Source organism: Argopecten irradians, chromosome 12 (genome assembly GCF_041381155.1).
Source record: "Argopecten irradians isolate NY chromosome 12, Ai_NY, whole genome shotgun sequence".
NCBI lineage: Eukaryota > Metazoa > Mollusca > Bivalvia > Pectinida > Pectinidae > Argopecten > Argopecten irradians.
The window spans coordinates 9,114,045-9,137,832 of NC_091145.1; the positions used below are offsets into that span (position 1 = coordinate 9,114,045).

Here is a 23,788-nt window from a genome sequence, read left to right on the forward strand (position 1 = left end):
TCACTCTGTGGTAAATCAGAACCATTTCTATATTAGCTATCTATGTGGATTCCACTATCAATGGTAGGTGCTGGATCACAGTTATCTCCCTTGAATATGTTGTATTGTGCTTTACTTTGAAATCATGATGACATCTGTATACAAATTATGTTGTGAATCCAAGTCCAATTTTGTTGTCAAGTCTGGTTTTCTTTTTGTAATACCTTCATTAATGTATGGTTTAAGTTGTTATTAGACTTTTTGTTTTTGATTTACCGGCTGTTACACTTACAAATATCTGTACGAGATTATTATTATTATAGAATTTGTGTTAAAAAGTAGATATAGTAAGGGTGTTTTTGACTTCCAATGGTATACACAGTGTAATCTGTCAAAAACGGCCATTGTTTATTCCGGATCCCTTTGTATTCCAGCATAATTGTATAGCATTTCCTTCTTAATTGTAGTAATAAAAACCTGTATAAACTGGAAGCCTTTTTATACCGAACAAATATGCTGGCCCCGACATCAATTTAGACAGTTGTTACACTGTGTAATATCTTGAATGGGTGTTCAATTCATAAGCTTTTGAGATAAAGTTATGACATGTTTTGCTGATCTCTGATATTCCGTCATTGCATACTACAGAGTTATCTGTCCTTGCTGGAAGGTATTGATTGGTTACATCATGTTTTTGTGAGCATATCGTCATATTTTTTTCAGAAAATTGACGTAATTTTTTCGCTCATGAAATAATGACATTACAATTGATACCTTCCCCTTTGTAATATGCATAGACTGATTAGTTTCACTATAGTTATTTAAGTAATATATCATTTATACACAAGATGAAGTGGTATCACAGAATTTTATTATCAAGCACTTGAACCCACTTTCACTCCCTGATCACATTTCAGGATGTTTAAAAGTCTCTCCTGACTCGGATGTCGTTAAGTTAAATATTGGTACCGGTATTTATGTAAAATTCTATGCATGCCTGATAGTTTCAAGTTACCATAGTGTGAAATAATTAAAACACATCTTTAGAGATTTAGAAAATTTTACTTTCACAGTACACTTGTATTTGGTATTTTAGCCTTGTTTTTATGTTGTGTTTTGTCTGTGTTTTAAACTTTAACGTATATACTTTTTCAATGAATTGAGGATCAAAAACTCCATTCTACAGGGTTCCCACGCAACCTTGAAAACTGGAAAAAGTGGGGGAAATTGAAATAAAAATCAGAATTGGGAAAACCTTGAGAAGCAAGGAAAATTTGTTGAAATACCTAGAAAAAGCCTTGAAATTTATTACTTGCTTTAATTTATAAAACTGTGTCCGATAAGCAATAAGCTTATTTATTGAACTCTTACTATGAAAGGCATGAATGAAGCTACACAAACAAACCAATGTTAATATATAGTTTATTCATTGTTTTCTTTCATAATAAAAGTGGTTTTATGTTGGAATAGGTCCAGTTAACATCATTCAAGTTGCATTACTCATAAAAAATAATCACACAACTTGTGAAAGGTATCTGAAAGTGTGTAAACATGGCTTGAATTTCACTTATTGTCCTCCAAAAAGCCTGGAATTCTGGTCCAAATAAATAGTGGGAACCCTGATTCTATTGCTGTGTATTTTATTTATCAAATTTTACCATATTCCCCCCCCCCCTACTAACTTGTCCACCATTGAATACACATTTACACTCTTCTAGATCAAAGACAAGACCATGGAATCAGTCAAAAAGATTAAGACTTTTTTTTTTTTATTGATTCTTTTTTTTTTATTGATTCCCTGAGTCTTTGTCATTTTTAACTTAATTGGGCAATCCTGCTGTATTTGTGTTTATTTTGTCAATAAAATGTAGTTAATTTTGGTGGAGTAGATTTAAAAAAAAAAAAAATACATTCTGCTGTTCATCATGTCGGATTTAAACTTGTCTTGAATGAAGCCCGACTTTGTATTTTCCGTGGTAGAATTGTTAAATGACATATTGCTTTGCTCTTTCGATAAGCGGTCTTCATAAAGAATTTTCACATATCCACATTAAATTATACCCTATCATATAACATAGGTATGCTCTTGTGAGCAGGTTTTGACTGTTGAGACGTTATTTATTTATGAAATAATTTATCTTAAAAACAATTACCTATTGTATGAAATCATGTTATATTTTATACTTTATATCATCGACGTATCATCTGTGATTTATTTGTCTAGGTCAATTAAGGAATGATATATACCTGACCTTGGTTAGCGGGGAGTATGAACGTGGGAGGAAAAAATCTGAGAAGAACGTGGAAATAGTAGTGACTGCTCTTACCTCTAATGGAGAAGAGATCAAGGTATGTACAAAACTTCAAAATTAAAATTTTGGAAAATTCCATGATTTACAATTTCACTTGATCATATATGGTTTAGAGATAGAAAAACAAGAATTGTTGGAAAGACATGAAAAAAATGCATCCATTTGAAATCTGAACATTACACAATGGTATTGGAGACAAAGGAACCACTCTATGCCTTTCCCACCATTTTATGGCTGGAGTATCAAATTAGAAAAGATTTAAGAGGGGTTAGAAAATAAATTTTGAATTTTACTATTTGGTTGTTTATGGATTAATATGGAAACTTGTATGAATTAAAATTTTACTTCTTATATATTATATAATAACATAACATTATTTGTCTTTCTGCAGAACTGTATGAGCTTTGGGTGTGGGGAGAAACCACAAACCAATTTTTACTCGACAATATATTACCATGACAACAGTCCGCAGTGGAATGAAACCGTGCGGGTAAGACAGTGTACCTAATAGTTACAGAGTATATATGATGTATACAAGTAAATATCTGTAATTAAATTGTTTTAATGCTGAAATACAACTACTCTAGGAACTGAAAAACATCTTTTTATGACATTTTTCTTACATTTACTGGGATTTAATATCGGTGAACTGACTTTTGAAACTTTGTTTGTGATAAGGCCATATAGTTGGTAATCTCCAAAGGTTTGAAATGACCCCACGACTGTGTAGCATATTTCATCATTGATAGTTATATATGTTTTCATTTCTGTTTTAGTTATCACTTCCCATGGAAATGCTACCAAAATCTCAAATTAGATTTGATATTTATCATTGCTCCAGTAAGTATAGACACTTTATAATTTTATTTGACGATGAATTAAAAAACAAATATTATATAGCGGTGAATTAATTTATTTCAGTAACTGAGGGGCGATGGTGGCCAAGTGATTAATGCGAAATGCCCCGACATATTACCACAAACCCTCCACCTCTGGGTCACCAGTTCAAATCCCATGCGGGGCAATTGCCAGGTACTGGCTGCTGGTCGGTGGGTTTGCTAAGGGTACTCTGGCATTCCTCCACATACAAACCTGGCACATCCATGACCCTGGCTGTTAATAGGAATTTAAACTGACGAATCAAACCAAACAGTAACTGAGAATCGATGATTGAGTTCAAGTTTAGGCCACTGATGCATAATCTGATTATAATGACATTGTTTCAAAACATGGCTCATTCCTTCATAGCATTGAATATAAATTTTAAAATACCAGAGTTACTTCCCTTGTTTTCAGTTTGTATGATAATAATACGTAGGGATATTTTGCAATTGCTTTACAGTCGATAGAGTTCAAGTTTTCTATGTTATACATTTAGATTGTGTACCTGTTTTGCTTGATCACCACAAAATCGATTCATATTTAAAAAAAAATATTTTGAAATAAATTTTCTAACTGGACATCCACAAAATAATACCATATTGTGAATAATTTTGTTTTACTGTTTCTTTCAGCCAGAGGACGAGAGAACAAGAAGTTAGTAGGGTTTGCATTTTTGTGTGTAACAAATAATGAGGACATCGTAATACAAGACGGATCACATGATCTTTGTATATACCAGGTATGTTGTGGTACCAGACGGATCACATGATCTTTGTATATACCAAGTATGTTGTGGTACAAGACGGATCACATGATCTTTGTATATACCAGGTATGTTGTGGTACAAGACGGATCACATGATCTTTGTATATGCCAGGTATGTTGTGGTACAAGATGGATCACATGATCTTTGTATATACCAGGTATGTTGTGGTACCAGACGGATCACATGATCTTTGCATATACCAGGAATGTTGTGGTACAAGACGGATCACATGATCTTTGTATATACCAGGTATGTTGTGGTACAAGACGGATCACATGATCTTTGTATATACCAGGTATGTTGTGGTACAAGATGGATCACATGATCTTTGTATATACCAGGTATGTTGTGGTACAAGACGGATCACATGATCTTTGTATATACCAGGTATGTTGTGGTACAAAATGGATCACATGATCTTTGTATATACCAGGTATGTTGTGGTACAAGACGGATCACATGATCTTTGTATATACCAGGTATGTTGTGGTACAAGACGATCACATGATCTTTGTATATACCAGGTATGTTGTGGTACAAGACGGATCACATGATCTTTGTATATACCAGGAATGTTGTGGTACAAGACGGATCACATGATCTTTGTATATACCAGGTATGTTGTGGTACAAGACGGATCACATGATCTTTGTATATACCAGGTATGTTGTGGTACAAGACGGATCACATGATCTTTGTATATACCAGGTATGTTGTGGTACAAGACGGATCACATGATCTTTGTATATACCAGGTATGTTGTGGTACAAGACGGATCACATGATCTTTGTATATACCAGGTATGTTGTGGTACAAGACGGATCACATGATCTTTGTATATACCAGGTATGTTGTGGTACAAGACGGATCACATGATCTTTGTATATACCAGGTATGTTGTGGTACAAGACGGATCACATGATCTTTGTATATACCAGGTATGTTGTGGTACAAGACGGATCACATGATCTTTGTATATACCAGGTATGTTGTGGTACAAGACGGATCACATGATCTTTGTATATACCAGGTATGTTGTGGTACAAGACGGATCACATGATCTTTGTATATACCAGGTATGTTGTGGTACAAGACGGATCACATGATCTTTGTATATACCAGGTATGTTGTGGTACAAGACGGATCACATGATCTTTGTATATACCAGGTATGATGTTGCTTACGGTACAGTCAAACCTGCCTTAGCGACTTAACCTCTGTATAAATCCCACCTGCTGAATGAGACCATTTTTTCAGGGCCCCAATGGTCAATCTTAACACAATATGCCCTGTGTATAAAGACCATTTTTCTTGGTTCCTGGGTGATCTTTATAGACAGGTTTGACTGTATATTGTTTATACTCATTATATATACTAAAATATATATGTTATTTTGATGACATATTTCCAAATTTGCTGTAAATTGAATTAAAATTTACTGAAAAAATAGAAGAAACCTTTTATATAATTGCATTTTGAAATTTCGTTTTTTGAATTTTTGAGATTACACTTTTACTGTTAACAATTTGATAGCTTCACAACAACTCATTTTCACAGTCCTTTTTTATTGACTTATTAAAGTTTTAAAATTGTGAAAAATGTTGAGGTTTACAAAAAACAAACTTCCTTAGTCATATATCTACCTGGTATGTATGTAAGTGTTAAGTATCAGGTGAAAACACAAAATTCAGGTTGTTTGACTTGAAGTGACTCTCTGTTTGTCCTTAGTGTGAAGAAATCAGTAAGGTGATATTTAAGAAATACCGGACACTGCCTTACCTGTACGAAGACACGGGAGATCCAAGGTTGTCTGTGTTCCCTAGTAACTTAGCCTACAAGAGAAGTGCAAAGGAGAAACTCACGGTGAAGACTCAGCTGTGCTCAACCAAATATACTCAAACAAGTGAGTTTAAAGTTTATAGCTCAAAATGTACTCAATCAAGTGAATTTATAGCTCAAAATGGACACAAACAAGTGAGTTTATAGCTCAAAATGTACTCAATCAAGTGAGTTTATAGCTCAAAATGGACAAAAACAAGTGAGTTTATAGCTCAAAATGGACAAAAACAAGTGAGTTTATAGCTCAAAATGTACTCAAACAAGTCAGTTTATAGCTCAAAATGGACAAAAACAAGTGAGTTTATAGCTCAAAATGGACAAAAACAAGTGAGTTTATAGCTCAAAATGTACTCAATCAAGTGAGTTTATAGCTCAAAATGTACTCAATCAAGTGAGTTTATAGCTCAAAATGGACAAAAACAAATGAGTTTATAGCTCAAAATGTACTCAAACAAAATTTATAGCTCAAAATGTACTCAACATGGTTTTGAAGTATAAACTATACTCAAAAAAGTGAGTTTATTGTATAAAAGTATACACAAACAAAGATGTATAAAATATACACAAACAAAGGAGTTTATAGTACATGTATAATGTACTCAAACGAGTGAGTTTATAGCTCAAAATATACTCAAATAAGTGAGTTTGTAGCTCAAAATGTGCTCAAACAAACTGTCTTAGAATTAACAAAGTATAGTATCAGAATGTCTATGTTGCTATAGGTGATCTGTTAGGCCTACTCCAATGGAAACTTCCAGAAAACCAGCGTCGTCTGCCCACAATACTGGAACAGTTCAGTAAGATAGAGGGAGTGGAAATCATGAAGGTGAGTAATACTTTGGCTACCATTGTATATTATCAGTTTTATGGAGATATTGGTCGCATTTAAATACTATGTTAGGCTTTACAATACCAAAGATATTAATCATAGTGTTAAACCCTCATCAATCAACTGGTGAAAGTAGATATTTTTCTTTCTGTTTAATGTATATGTTGATCTTGCTTTCTGGTCTGATTGTGCAATTATCTAATAGTATGGTTTTTCCATTAAAATTAATGTAAGTAATTACACTTGAAGATTTGCCTGTACATCATAGAACTGCTTTGTTGTTGCCCGATAGTGCACAAGAATTCAAGTGCTTCCAAGTTGGTATATAACATTTACTTTGCCTCCAGTTTCCACCACAAGATGTCTCATTATAATCATGTTCTTAACGTTGACTTTGGTTTCCAGTTATTTCCAGATGTCCTTGACTCACTATTATCATGTATTTAACCTTGACCTTGGCTTCCAGTTCCTTCCAAATATCCTTGACTCATTATTATCATATATTTAACCTTGACCTTGGCTTCCAGTTCCTTCCAGATGTCCTTGACTCATTATTATCATATATTTAACCTTGACCTTGACTTCCAGTTCCTTCCAGATGTCCTTGACTCCCTGTTTGCGATCATGACAGATAGCTGCTCCAATGAAGACACAAATGCCTCCAAGGTGTTCCAGGTCCTGGTAAGATATCATGATACATTATCACAATTTTATGATTTGTTTTCAGCTAAATGTATGAATAACAACTTCATAATAAAGTACAAGATGATTTTGTTTATTTTTTTTTATTTAAATCATAAATAAACCCAGTTACTTGCATTAGTTGATGGAATCTTATCGTCTTGAAGGATAATCATAGATTATTTAAAAATAAATAAAAACAAAACTTCAGTAAGATTCATTTTCCACCCACAGGTTTATGTGCTACACTTACTGAAGGACAGTCGCTTTGTCACATTCTTACCTGTCTTAGAAAATTACCTGTCGGACCAATTCTCCTCACCTGTAGTTCACAGGTAAGACTAAGTATAAATTTAAACTTCTACTTCAAATTATTCATCATTTTGTCAGAGTCACTAGTTCCCTCGCTGACCATGTGGATTTCTTTAGCAACACTTGCTCCCTTTCCCTTTTCATTCCTCTATTTGCATACTTTCATCACAGGTAAAAATTATACAACATAATATATATATCTACCACTGCTTTTGTGAACATTTATGTCCTTATTTCAAAGATGTTGAGTCGTGCCTTGTTTATGTTTCATTTATAGAACTTGATATAAAAGTTATTTTTGCGGTTTTCAGAGATGTGTTGAAGTGTTTTGCTGAGGGAATACATAGGTACTACAATGGCGGAGACTTCCCTGTGTCACTGTGCCTAAAGGTAAAGCTAATCAGACTCTTTCATATCCACATAATGAAAGATTACTTTTCTCTCATACCTCGACATTTTATTGCAATTTTACTACTATGATTTTCTGCCATTTTGAAATAAATTCGGAAGAAAACATGACTGCATGTCAATTCTTCATACATCAAAAGTATGTGATATTTTCAATGCAAATCCCGTTGTTTGTATCTTTTAAAATAAAATCCCAGCTTTGTTTCTGAAAAAAATGTTAAAGGTAGGTTTCGCCCAATAAAATATAAAGACTACGAAATTGAAATTTATCCTGTACATAGATATAATCTTCAGATCATTTTCAATGCATACAGCTAACAATATGGGTGGTCAGTTGCCTAGCTTGACCAGGAAAATACACCTCTAAAAATAGAGTGAAGTCAAGCTTTACATAGAACATGACGTATTTTTTTCCAAAACGAGGCCGCATCAACAAACGGAAGCGTGCAACAAAATGTCAGATAGTAGTGACAGTCTTGACACGGCATGTTTAGTTAAAAAACAACAACAACAAATCGAAGTCCGATGGACTGTTTATACATATCACATAATCTAAAACACTTCATGTTACTTACATACGCTCGCTAGCTTTGTACACCAAATAATACATGTAGTTAGTCTGCGGCTGCTTGTGCGCTGGCATATGTGTTGAAATTTAACTCACCACGTGCAATGCCGTTACACGAGTCCCAACAGATCGGGCAAGTTCCACTTGAGATGTGGCTTCTGTTTCTTCTATTGTACATGCCATCTCTGAATTTAATTCCCTATAGATATCCTAGGGTGCTACCGAATCCATTATAATTTCCTCCACTTTGTTGCCGATTCAGATATATTTTTCTTTATCTCACACACTTTCGTTCACCCATTTTGTTTACTTTTAGTGCGTGACAATGCGCATGCGCGAAACTTCGACAACACAATCCATCGCAGCTTCATTTGCATACTATTTTGTCTGACGGACACCGTAATAAAATCAAGGATTTCCTTCAATTTTGTATTCAAGACACATTTGTTCAATCTCAAACGCATAAAAAAATTAAATTCAGGTATTTTAATATGTTTTTGGCGAGGATCACCTCGCCATTGTGATCGTGGTTGCAAAATTCTCTTTCAGTCAATTTCCTCAATATGATTGGCTTAGAACTTGCTCGCAGATACTAGCGCTCCTAAAGGCAGTGTATTCAACAACTTTGATTTTACCGGATATTTTAAATAGCAAATTTTGAATATGAAAGTTACTGAAATAAGCGTATCTGTAATGTTGAAATAGGAGAAGTAGATAACTGCTTTCATATCCTTACCATATACACTATCCAAATGATCTTAGGTTGGAAAATTTTCACTTGAATTGTTTACAATGTATCTAGACTTTCCGTCCCGAAAATGTTGTTAACAATGCATGAAGACGTTTCGTCCCGAAAATGCTTCGCTTTGCCCCACGCGTTTTGGCCCTACTAGTGACAATTATCCCGCAACGGAAAAAATGAAATCAATGTTTCACCTCAAACATCAAAATTTTTACAATAATGATTTTTGTAATTTGAATCATATTAGTTCGGGAGCAAATAAATCTCAGGACGAAATGGAGATTTGTTTATCACGGCTGCGTTATGCCACATGTACGTGTAAATCCACAATGGAAGAAAGACAACTCTAAGAAAATTTAGGATAAACTTTGTAAACTGATCAAATAGCGCGTGAGAGACGATGAACATTTTCTAAATGTCCAAGCTGGCGTAATCTTCCAACTTACGGCAGTTAACAAGGTATGAATATTTACCACATCCATAACTATCGATAATTATATATATATATACATATTAAAGCACGTATAGAGGTTGTCACTAAAAACATTTTAGCCACTTTCATCACATGTAGGCCTACAGGAGCTTGACGTTCTAATAAATATATATAACGTATTCAGTAAACTACGTAATTAACGAAGTATTTTTGGTCCGAATGACAAAAATCATACATAAAATGTTCGTATAACTCGAAGTGAGATTTTTTTGGACTACTTCATTTGTAGATCGATGAAAATGCCGATTTCTTTTTCATAATTCTTCCGTAGAACGGCACTTAAAAAGCTGTTTCAATCTACAACAAACGTGGAGAAAACGGTTAAATGTTTAGCAATTATCCTGAGTTATATTTTATCAACAATCATCAAAGATTAGTAATTAAAAACTTACATAAACATACTCCCGATTCTCACTTGCATTGTGTGATCACTCGAGCGGAACTAATCTCTACCACCTGGCACAGTCTTACAAAGGGGTGTTCTCTTAACGCCAACATATTTATCAACAACAGGTAGGTGTTGTTTTAGGAAACAATAGGAAGGCAATTATATACTGTTTCATATAAGCTGTCTTTATTTTCACCTGTAAAGTCACTTGAGATTTACCTGTATTTCAATCAGTATCATAGGTAACATTGGTGGGTTTTGGATAAAAATTCCTTCAATATATTCCGTATTATATACAACGTAAATTATTAATCAAAGATAATCAGTGAATTAATATGGAGCTACATGTGGATTATTAAGAACGATGCATTTTGAGTTCCAGGTGAAATATTTTTTTACAAATCATATCTCAATTTTATCAGAAAAACAGGTTTCTTGATCAGTGTATATTCTAATGTAACAGTATTCTGTTTTGACATAGGAGTTCCAGTAGGGCTACATTCTTAGCCAACTTTCATTTCTTGTGACCGTGCATAGTTGCGCATGATTTCTCTTATCGCATAGACGTACACCGTGAAGTATTTGGTTAGAAAATGAGTGGAAAAAACAATATCACAAAAGTTTAAATTAATATTGTCGGAAATTTTGACCTGTTGATTATAGTTTAAGTTGGTAATCTATTGAAGCCGACACAAACACACATTATGATGTTTTATAAACATTGGTAATAATATATCATTGGGGTTTAATGCTCTATATGTATTTTTGATACAAAATATTTTTAGAAGTCACTTAATAATGTAAAAATACTAAATGAAATGAGATTGAAGACTGTTACTTAGGGTCTTAACCATATTCATTTTAATACACATTATAGATGTTAATGTTGCAATACTGGCAAAATTATTTCAAGTCCATATGTTGAAGGTCTTGTAATTCTCAAAATGTTGCAAACTTTTAGTGCTCAGAATACCAAATTAACAGTTTTCTATTTTTTTCTGTTTAAAGATTATAGTACATATACCAATTTGTATCTAGTAACAATGTTTGACCGAAATTCAACCATAGGAAAGAAATTTATATGTTATTTCTAACATGCACAAAAATATATAATTTTACTGCGCTGTTAACGGACAACAGTTTAATTATTGGGTGCTCTTTTGCTATAATGATATACAAATGTACATGTACATTTACATTATAATGTAACATCACGCTGATCTAGAAATACCACCTTAGGATAAGAAAGCAGGAAAATTATATAATTATGATAAATGATGCATCCTAATGCAACTTTCAAAATATATTGTATGTTCTGTTAACTTAAAAAGGTCAGTCAAGTACAAGTAAAATTTGGAAATCATATTTGACATAAATTCACTTACTCTTTGGTAGGTTATTAACGCAGATGTTACATGTACATGTACTATATATGTATATAAGGTCACTTAACAGACATATATGGAAGACCTTGTGGAAATATATCACTTTTCAACAGGCAAAAGGCTTATATTATTTCAAACTTTTAATCAAATTAGTGTTACACTAAGTTGAAACTGGATAATTCCTTTTTGGATTTTTTCTTTGATATCACTGAATGGTAAAGTTACTTCCATGTGAAATAAGTTTCAAAGAATTTTGCTTGATTTTAGTATCAATCTATTGAAAATCTAATGAGATTTATACCAGAGATTTTAGATATATCAAGGAAATCTTTAAAATTCTTGAAATAAAATCATTGTGAATTTAATTTAATTTCATTCATAGATTCTATTGTCATATTTTCATAGATATTAACAGAAACATATATTATGTATATATGTATCTGATGTTAAAGATGCTCCACCGCCAACAGAGCATAAATCATATTCATCACTTGAACAATAATTGGTGTTTAATCGTGTATATATATGCCTAATTCACACAAAAAATAACATAATTTTTTTTTTTGCCTTCAGTGCATGCGCAATCATTATTTCATTCTATATAAGATATAGTGCCACGGAATTTTTTCGGGATGCAATTAATTATTTTTCATATTTTTAACTTGAAGTAAAATTAGAAGCTCAAACTTTTCAATGGTGGTAATGGTGTAAAGTACGTAACTTTTGTGACTGAAGAAAAATATTAAATCGTCTGCTCCTGTTTTGGATAGTGAAAAAATACCATTTGTCAGCGGTGGAGCATCTTTAAATATGAACACTTATTGAAATGAAAATTAATCAATATACACTAAGATAAGTATCAACACAGGTAACTTTTACAGGTAAATTTACCTGTGGCATTGGGTCTGCCTTTAGGAAAAAGACTATAACCACTGTCACAACAAACTACCCTACAGCTAAATCCAAAATGTTGGCGTTCAGAGATACACCCCTTACAAATGCAATCACACAAAAGCCTACACGATCACTGTTTTTAGTGCGATTACATCTTTGAGTATGAACAATACTAGTTCTTTGAACTTTTTACTCGGCAAAATAAACTTATCACCGTGCCCATGCACACATGCATATGCATATACTTATACTTCTGTGTGCACATTATCAGATACATTATATGACAACTGCTGTATTACAATCAATTTATGAAGGACAAAACTCCAAAGAACAGGAGGACTAAAGAACAACAGAAAATAAATTTCAATAATATTTACTCTAAACTGGTATTGTTATTTATAAAAAAAAATGTTTAATTATATGATATTAGCCTTTTCGGTAATTACTCTGTTAATACATTTATTGTTTTCTTATGTTTTACAGAATGTCTACATGCAAGTATCATTTCAATTGGAACCAGTCCAGGAGAAAAAATGTGTGAACAAAATGAAATAAATCATTTTCAACTGTGGTAGCTTAATACTGTAATAGTTTTTGATATGAAAATAATTACTATCATCATATTCAAATTCCATATATATAATACATTTAATGTTGTAAACATTTTTTATCCAAATAATTACCATCATCATCTTCATTCCATATATACAATACACATTAGTGTTGTGATTTGTGTGAATTTTACTTTAATATGCATATACTTGGTATTTGTTTATTTTTTATGACATCTACATGCTTGAAATAAAAAGAATAAATAAAACATTAAATTTATAACACAATATGACATTAGTTGTTAATATTTTTAGAAAACATATTAAGATTATTGTTAATAATACACTAATCATCATCTTCGGCATACTTTATTCAAAATAAATTAGATATTAATTTGCATAACACAGGTTGTCTTATGTTTTCCCTCCTTGACTATCAATCTTCTCTGATCACTCTGAAAATGGTGATTTTACCTTTTTCGGTCGCCACATGAACTGCCTTAAATCAATTATATCCAATGCAATGAGACAACTGCATTTATTATAACGCTGTAAGGCAATTCTGCAAGATCAGCTTACATTTTTAATTTACATTGAAACATATACATGCACAGTATGGTACCTTATTTATATCTCCTTTCCTATTTTCAATATACCTTGATGACTTGGAATCTTATCTGGCGGAAAAAGAATGTTAATTGTCTGACAACTATTGACAAATTATTTACAGATAATATTGAAATGTATCCCAAACTTTTATCATTTTATATGGCGATGACACTGTTCTACAACAAATGTTAAACGGATTTGAATAATATTGCATTACATTATTGCATTACATGGAAATTATAATCTAATATATCAGAAAGATAAAAGTTGAAATATTCTCAAAACGTAAATTGGCCCAACAACACCAGTTTTACGTTATGGGATATAGAATTATTTTGATAAGAAGGGTATACATATCTATGTATATTTTTTAACATTAATGGTAGCGTTTTTAAAGAAAAGGAAAAAACTGCTGAACAAACAATTAAATCAGTGTCTACTATTTTTAAGAAACAAAGGAATGTATCCCTTCCTGTTGATTTTAAACTGAAAATATTTTAGTCACTTGTAATGCCAGTTTTATTATACTCATCAGAAGTATGGGGATTTAAAAATACAAATATTGTAGAAAAAATCATTTGTAATTTCCTTAAGTTAAAAAAGTGTATAAAACAATTCATGGTTTATGGCGAGCTAACAAGATACCCAATTGATATTGGAATAAAATGTAGAATGATTACTTTTTGGCATAATGTATACTTAACATGAAAATAGACCAGACGTTTTTAGCTCGCCTATTCGAAGAATAGGGGGAGCTAATGTTGTCACCCCCGGCGTCGGCGTCGGCGTCGGCGTCAGCGTTGGCGTCCCATTTCACGTTAAAGTTTTTGAGCAAGCTTCTGTTTCGTCAATTGTTTAAGCTTAAGTCATCATAAATGTTTCTGATTTTATTTTCCTAATGTGTATGGATGCTGAACGTGATAATACAACCAATTTTGGGCCCTTTAGGTTTTTTTTGAGTCTGTTAATTTGTCATATTTCACGTTAAAGTATTTGAGCAAGTTTCTATTTTGTCTATTTGTTTAAGCTTAAGTCATCATAAATGTTTATGATTTTATTTTCCTAATGTGTATGGATGCTGAACGTGATAATGCAACCAATTTGGGGCCCTTTAGGGTTTTTTAGTCTGTTAATTTGTCATATTTCGATGTTTAAATAGTAAATACTTGAACAACAACTTCTTCTGAATAGGCGAGCTTTGCTGTTCTCCGACAGCTCTTGTTTAAATGGCTGTAAGATGTTTAAGATATTTTATCAGATCTAGTTTAAATCATGTTTGGATATATCAATCAACTTGCTGTTTTACAAAAGACTAATTACAAAAACTTGTTAAAAATAGACCAATTGACCAGTAGACCAGAAATGGTATGACTATATTGATAAGTCTTCTTGAGGACTGACATATTCTATATTTAAGACATTTTGGCATAGAAAAATATGCCTCTTGTCTGTCTCTGCTGCAAAACAATACTTGTTAACTGATACTTTGGTCCCAGGAACTTAATGAGAATAGCAATTCAGAATGGATATTTTGATTGACATCAAATTAACAAGGAAAAGGTTAAAGATGCTATAAAGTCATTTGGCATATAACACCATAGGAAATATTAGAATGGGCTCCTAAGAGTTTAGTATATGTTTCTTATTTAACACCTTTGTGTCCAAGGAATCCTCAAAAATCCAAACTGGAAGGAACACTAGCAAACTTTATTTCTTATTGTCCAAAAAAATGTTGACTTTAGAAATATATCCTCCAATCATTGAGACCGAGCCATTTAGTACTTTCAGTACTTTGATTTCATCTTTTCTTCCTTTTATCGCATTTCACAAAAAAAAATATTTATTTGGTTGGGCGAAACCTACCTTTAAAAATTGTAACAAGAAAATAATAATTTTGTTGACACTGTGACGTCTTGAGTCTTTATTGCATGGGTAGCCATGCAATACAGCCTCATGCGACGTGAGTGTATTGCCAGAGAGCAGCCAGTATTACACGTGTAGATATGAGAGAAATATCTTCCAAATGTCATTATCAAAATATCAAATGACTGGTGTCCACATGTCACTGTATAAACTAGGATCTAAAAGTAGCATATGAGTGTGTCTCACATGTCCCTGTGTCTAAATGTGTCTCATGTGTAATTGATTTTGAACTGATTCTATGGCCGAGACCTATGACATTTTCCTGCTTCAATTTCCTCCATGTTCCATCATTATTTCCCCTAATTTAAAGGGACTATCCACTACAATGTATGTATGAGTTCGGATCTTGATGTTTCTCTTTTATCTTGACAGGTGTTAGAGAAGATACTACGGTTTGTTGTACGATCGAGGGAATTACAAATCAGGTATGTGTGTATAGATATTTTCTCTCAACAAATACTTGTAAAGGTCATCTCAAGGTTGATCTGGCATGCACTATTCATAACTCTGTGACATCAGTTTATGTTATGAAACCACAGAGTAATTACTTAAATTCTCACAATATTGTTTTATTACTATTTCATACAATTTTGATAAGGAAATAAAGTATTCTGTCCTTGCATGCTACCAAATTATCTCCCTTTGGTATAGGTACAGACTGTGACGTCATTACATTGCGAGCAAAATTTGCGTCATTTTCTCTGAAAAAATGATGATGTTGTACTCATAAAGACATGATGTAACAATTAGTACCTACCTGCAAGGGCAGATAACTCTGTAATATGCAAATGTATGAATATGTTTCACATCAAACAACTTGCCACAAAGAGCTTATAGCCTTGGAAATGTTAAATGTATACATAGACAAATCCTACAATACACTACGACAGAGAAAACAGCATTCTTGCAAAAATAAAAATTGATAGTAATTATACCCTTCACAATGAAGTTAAGAGGGGTATACTGGCATTGGGTTGTATGTCTGTTCGTCCGTCCGTCAGTCCGTCTGTCTGTCTGTCTGTCTGTTTGTCCTTCTGTAGACACATCTTTGTCTGGCGAACTCTTTCTAAACTATATGACAGTTTTTCATAAAATTTGGTACAACAGAACCCTGACATAAAGGGTTCTGCCTTGTCGCCTATTTATGAAGTTATTACTAAATTTGTGCAGCGGAGGGTATTAGTCGTCCACTCTAGCGATAGTACTAGATTATTTTCTAACTTTCTTTAAAACATATTAACAGCCTTGGAAGTGGAGATGAGATGGAATTTAAAAAGAACCTACAGGACTTATTTGCTAAGATGGGTGAGCTGGTATCACGGAACAATGACAGAACAAAAATATCCCAGGTATGATGAAAACATAAAACAAACAAGTCCAAATTTAAACTAAAAATACATGAAGTCCGCCTGAATAACACCGAATGAGATTCTGCAGTGGTTGTAAATAATCAATAGGCAGAAAATGGTTTCATCAAAAATATGCTGTATTATTAGTATTTGGTGGAGGGGGGCATTTTATAGTACGACATTTTATTGTTTCTTGATTTCACATGGAGGCCTAGAGGCATTTCTTTGGTACAAACATTTCCAATTTAATGGAGGATGATGTGGTGGGTTATATCTTTAGCATATCTAAGGAGACAGGGTTCTCATGAATTTTCTGGTCAGGTTGAAAGCTATTCAACCATATGATAAGCATTAGTTACTGTATTTTCCAGATTATATGTCTCACCTGATTATAACCTTCAAAGGTCTTTTTTTTTTTAAATCAGTTTTTGTACACTTAATATAACTTCTTTTTCCCACTATGTTCATAAATAAATAATATTTCTGTACGTTTAGTTTACAATTGTTACCTACAGATGGCGCTGCTGAGTAACTTACATTGTGTATATACACCATTACGGAGTGTTCTCACGCTACGCGAGATGGCTGATTTCATCATCATGGTAATCACCAAAATGCCAAAATCTAAAGAATTACCTGAGGATGTACAGCGTAACAAACTGGAGTTTATACAGGAAACTGTCAACTCGGAACTATTCCAAGCTGATGGTAAGTGTAAATAAACTGAATGTAATTCAATGCGTACATTAATTATACATTTGATAACAATTTTATGATAAAATCATAAGCAATTTGCCATTCATAATGAATTAACAATCCATTGTCTTCAAGGATAGAACAGCCATCTTGCATGATCACTTGAATGACCATATGTCATTCATGAGATCTCAAAACGAAGTGAGGAAGGACCATATTTACCGTTTATTAGTCCCACCTTCTGGTGATTGTGATATCATTTTTGATGTGGTTTTTGTGACATGAAAATTTATCACCGGAATGTCGGACTATTCAGCAGTACATTTGTATTTTATCCACATCGTTTTGGGATCTTGAAACCTGTAGTGTGACGTCACTATGATTATGATGTCAAAATAAGCAGATGGCAGTTCATACACTGAACGATGCCAACTGTATTTGCTAAAGTTGATGGTGGGATTGCTGTGAAAATGTAAACATATGATAATAGATTCAGCTTAGCAAGGAAAGGGTACTTGTACGTGTAGGGAAATCTTAAGTGGAACATTGTACAATGAAGAAAGGCTAAGACTGAATGCTCTTATTATCTTTTTAATTTTGTAGTCTTTTTTAAATTATCTGTCTATGGCTAATACTTGTAGATTCCTCTGTTACAGAATCCCGTAGCATCATTCTACCTCTATGTCTGAGCCAAATCAAGTACTGTATGATTGAGAAGTTCATGCTGCCTCAAGTCACCAGTATACTCGGCGACATCCTAGACAATGTCTTCCAGATGAAAAAGGTAACCTTCAAGACGATAAAGTTTTATATAAATTCTTTCATTGCCTACATATGTACACAGGGCAAGACAAATTATAAAAAGAAACATAGACAATCTTTGACATAGAATAATTCTAAAATGAATTTTTTTGCGGTATAGAAAAACAAATTGATGAGAATTTGATTTTAATTACAAGCGGCAAAATGGGAAAAAAGGACCTTATCCACAAGTAAGTGTAGAAACTGTTTGATGTTGTCCTCTAACACAGTTGTCTCCCTTCGTCATTTGACTTTCTATGCATGAACAAATTCTTTTTGTGTTTGAGTTGATTTTGTTGCATACATGCCATACCTCCCGGCGTGAGACAAAACCTCCCGTATTTTAAAACCTTTTATTGTCTCCCGGCAGGAGAGTCTAAATTCCCGATTTCTATAAACCCCTCCGTTTTATTTTCGTTGCCACATTTGTGTACATGCTAGGTTAATTTTAGCACGAGAGTAACCACTCCCTGACCCCCTGACCAACACCCAAGTGGCCCTAATTAGCAGCCTTGGGCTATTTCCACCTTGGCTTGTGGTGTCACTTTCACTCACGTCTGTGTATTACGTAAACTGAAGTCAAGCAGCCGATCGGCCGCCTAGAAAAACAATCAGCTGGCCTTTCAATAAATTTTATGACTACAGCTAGTGTGAGAATTACAACAAAACAAATACTGCTTACAACTGTGAATGATTTACTCACGTTTTTAATGTTAAATAGGCCTATCTGTATTTGATGGATGTTACAAACTTTGCAATCGTAATGGCTGCCATTTTGGGTAATTGTAATAGATGATCCGGATTTTATAGAATTTCCGGATTTCCTAATAACCCACGTTTTTAAAAATGGAAAAAGTATTATTTTTTTTAGAATTTCTGTGTGAATTTATTTTTAGAAAAAAAATATATTAATAATAAAAAATTATCAGTAGTAACTGAATTTAAATAAATAAAATTAAAAAGAAATTTACTTTTTTTCTCTCTCAGATTAAATTACATTTTGAATACTACTGTAACGATTCTGTTTTTTTTTTTTTTTAATTTAGTGCTTGTAAATTTAGAACTTTATCTAAGTTAATTATCCGTTATTGTGAAAGATTATTAAAAAGCCCAGTCTAATATTTCGAACAATAAAACTGCTCCAGAACTGGGTGTATATAAGGATGTGACTACTTTTGCAAAACCACACATTCCTTTATTTCAGTAAAATTCAATATGAATGCAGAATTTCATCATAAAAAAATAGATATTTAATTTATTCATATATGTCGCGTGTATATACCTCCCTCTTTTGAGACCAAAATCCCTTTAAATGGTTATCAATCTCCCTCTCCACCCCTAGAAAAAATATGGCATGTATGTTGTTGTCTTTTCACACCTGAAGCCTGAGGTCGTTAAAATGCATTCATTTTGGTATTTGTATCCATTTATACGGCTCCTCCATGATTCAAGTCTTGAAATGTATCAAGGCAGAAAAGAGGAGGGCTATAGTTTTGCATTGTGACCCTCAATTTAAACGTTCTATTCATCTTTCGGCACATATCATCTAAGCCAGTTGATGTTATAAATTGTTTATCATGAAGCTACGTAAATTTTCAGTGGATAATTAAAATCTTAAAATTGATCCCAGAGTAAGTCCGCTATATTCTTTACTGAGACTTTGTATTCATCGTCAAACTTTCTCCTTCACTTTCTTCGCTTCTGAGACATCCTGCATGACACTGCCTTCTAAGAATAGTAATTATCTATACCTAACCAATGCGATGAACTTAATTGTTGCATGTACTGGAATCTTGTGTACTTCCCTAGCTGTTTTCTTTGGTTTTACATTAATGGGACAGAAAATATGGCCATGTCATCTGATTTCATTGTATGTGACACGGTCTTATTATTTTGATTTCCTAACAATTTGGTATATAAGTATTCCTGTTTCATATCCACCTCGCCTGTCCATAATATTTTTGCATCATAATAGCAACCTCTTTGTTTGTGTCTCTCTTTCAAATGAAAGTTAGATCTCGTAGTTGTTTAAATGATTTATTCTGTATTTGCACATTACAGAGTTATCTGCCCTTGCGGGTATGCATTGATTGTAACGTCATGCGTTTGCGAGCGTAACGTCATAATTTTCGAAAATGACGTGATTTGCGCTCTTAAAGTAATGACGTAGCAATCAATACCTACCCACAAGGGAGCTAACTCTGTAATATGCAAAGATGGAATATCTTACATAAACTTCTTCTTATAGGCCCGCTACCTTCCTTACAGAAACCGCTTTTAATTGTTTGAAATTGGAATTGAGATTGATAATTTTGAAGAGTCGCAAAAGTTACCTTACTATTAGTACTACATTTATCATCATCGTCAGAATGATTTAATAAAATAAATTAGACATTATTGGCGAGTGGTTACCTCGCCATTGTGATCGTGGTTGCAAAATTCTCTCACAGTCAATTTCCTCAATATGATTGGCTAAGAACTTGCTCGACAGATACTAGCGCTCCTAGCGGCAGTGTATTCAACAACTTTGATTTTACCGGGAATTTTAAATAGCAAATTTTGAGTATGAAAGTTACTGAAATAAGCGTATCTGTAATGTTGAAATAGGAATAGTAAGATAACTGCTTTCATATCCTTACCATATACATCGTCCAAATGATCTTACATTGGAAAATTTTTCACTTGAATTGTGTACAATGTATCTAGACTTTTCGTCCTGAAAATGTTGTTTTCAATACATGAAGACGTTTCGTCCCGAAAATGCTTCGCTTCGCCCCACGCGTTTTAGTCCCTCTAGTGACAATTATCCCGCAACGGAACAAAAATGAAATCTTATATTTCACCTCAAAACATTAAAATTGTTACAATAATGATTTTTGCACTTTGAATCACATTAGTTCGGGGAGCAAATATATTTCAGGACGATATGGAGATTTGTTTATCACGGCTGCGTTATGCCACATGTACGTGTAAATCCACAATGGAAGAAAGACAACTCTAACAAAATTTTGGACAAACTTGGACTACCGATAAAATAGCACGTGACAGACGTGAACATTTTGTAAATGTCCAAGGTGGCGTAAATCTTTAAACTAACGGCAGTTAATAAGGTATGAATGTTTACCACATCCATTATTATCGATAATTTTATAAGCACATGTATAAATATCAGATTATATCTATATACTAAAGCACGTTCAGAGATTACCACTAAACCATACTTTTAAAACATTTTAGTTATTTTCACCACAGGAGCTTGACGTTCTGATCATATACATACAGCATATTCATTAAACTAGGTAATACGAAGTATAAATTTTTGGCCGAATGACATAAATCATATGTGGAATGTTCATATAACTCGAAGTGATATTTTTTTGGACTACTAGATCGACGAAAATGCCGATTTCTTCTTCATAATTCTTCCGTAAAACGGCACTTAAAAAGCTGTTTCAATCTGTAACAAATGTAGAGAAAACTGTTAATTGTTTAGCAATTATCCTGAGTTATATTTTACCAACAAGCATCAGAGATTAGCAATTAAAACTTACATAAACATATTCCCGACTCTCACTTGCATTGTGTGATCACTCGAGCGGAACTAATCTCTACCACCTGGCACAGTCTTACAAATGCAATCGCACAAAAGCCCACATGATCACTGTTTTTAGTGCGATTACATCTTAGGGTGTGAACAATGTTAGTTTTTTTTTAACTTTTTACTCAACATTTATAGACTTTACTTCGCACCATCATTTTCTGTATAACTTATTAATTTACCACTGTACCCATGCATACGTGTGTATTTATACTTCTTTGTGCACATTATATAACAACGGCTATAGACTGTATATTACAATCAATTTATGAAGGACAAAACTCTTACATGTAAGAACAGGAGGAGGACTGAAGAACAGCGGGGAATTAAACTTCAATAACATTTCCTCTATGCTGGTATTGCTATTTATGATTAAAATGTTTAATTATATGATATTAGCCTTTTCAGTAATTACTCTGTTAATACATTTATTGTTTCCTTATGTTTTACAGAATGTCAGCATGCATGTATCATTTCAACTGGAAACAGTCTAGGAGAAGAATTGTGTGAACAAAAAGAAGTAATTTTCAACTGTGGAAGCTTAATATTGTAATGATTTTCAATCCGAAAATAATTACTATCATCATCTTCAAATTCCTTATTCTGAATTTAACTGTAATATGATTTAAGCATATACCTGATATTTGTTAATATTCTATGACATGTACATGCTTGAAATGAAATGAATAAATAAAAGATTATTTAAATTTAAAACACAATATGACATTAGCTGTTAATACTTTTTGTCAAAAACATATTAAGCTTATCGTTCATAACACACTCGTCATCACCTTCGAGACAATTTAATGAAAATCAAATTAAACATTATTTGTATAACACAGGTCGTCCTATGTTTTTCCCCGCCTTGACTATCAATGTTCCCTGATCACTGAAAGTTTTGATTTTTAACCGTTTTTTTTTTTGCCTTTAAATCAATCACACCAATGAAACATACATTTACTGCATTCATTATAACACTGTAAGGCAATTCTGCAAGATCAGCGAACATTATTGATTTACCTTGAATATCTACATGCATATGGTACCATATGTAACAGGAGAGGAGAAAATGTAGCGGCAAGACCGGGATTCGATCCCGGGACTCTCCGAACACTAGCTGAGTGCTCTACCGACTGAACTACCTGATCATCGATAATCGACCCAGTCCAGTCCCGCTACACTCCTCCCTCTTTTTTTGAATACATACGAGACCCTTTCAAACACCACAACCGTTGGTTATTTAGTTGGGTGCCAATTCTGTAACAGGAGAGAAGAAAATGTAGCTCTTCTGACTGAGCTACCTGATCGCCGATAATCAACCCAGTCTGATCCCGCAACAAATATTTATCTGGTTATTTTATCTCCCTTCCTTTTTTCAATCTACCTTTATGACTTAGAATCTTACCTGGTGGAAAAGAATATTTTGTCTTACAAATCTTGACAAATTATGCACACTGTGATTGTTGCAAGCTAAACTACGTATCCGCTAGCTGGTTGCTGTTGATTGTTAATGATCTCAAACACACTAATTACTTATTGTGCCAATTTAAGTAAATATATTCTACTCTTTTCAAATATTCCTGATTACTATTCATGTGTAATATCTCAAAACATTGACATGTGCACGGAGTACGGCGGACCAGACCGCCAATGTTTTGGACATCTGCTAGATATTTCAGTTTCAGGTTACGGTGACCAATAAAAGAAAACAAACACAATGCGGTTTTCATATGTTATTTCTTCTAAATACAACACTTTTTGTGCAAGTTGTCAAGCATTTATG

At 33.2% G+C, this 23,788-nt stretch overlaps 1 protein-coding gene across 1 annotated transcript in view; it reads left to right on the top strand.

Moving 5' to 3' along the window:
• The window catches only part of LOC138336639 (dedicator of cytokinesis protein 4-like), a 167,326-nt gene that overhangs the window by 50,031 nt on the left and 93,507 nt on the right, over positions 1-23,788 (top strand). The window contains exons 15-29 of the mRNA XM_069286164.1: positions 2,204-2,328; positions 2,683-2,781; positions 3,068-3,131; positions 3,806-3,912; positions 5,668-5,842; positions 6,501-6,604; positions 7,196-7,288; positions 7,523-7,623; positions 7,912-7,990; positions 15,934-15,986; positions 16,805-16,910; positions 17,426-17,618; positions 18,263-18,390; positions 18,566-18,598; positions 20,469-20,521. Of these exons, the coding sequence (XP_069142265.1) occupies positions 2,204-2,328; positions 2,683-2,781; positions 3,068-3,131; positions 3,806-3,912; positions 5,668-5,842; positions 6,501-6,604; positions 7,196-7,288; positions 7,523-7,623; positions 7,912-7,990; positions 15,934-15,986; positions 16,805-16,910; positions 17,426-17,618; positions 18,263-18,390; positions 18,566-18,598; positions 20,469-20,521 (1,513 nt within the window). The remainder of the gene's footprint in view (positions 1-2,203; positions 2,329-2,682; positions 2,782-3,067; positions 3,132-3,805; positions 3,913-5,667; positions 5,843-6,500; positions 6,605-7,195; positions 7,289-7,522; positions 7,624-7,911; positions 7,991-15,933; positions 15,987-16,804; positions 16,911-17,425; positions 17,619-18,262; positions 18,391-18,565; positions 18,599-20,468; positions 20,522-23,788) is intronic.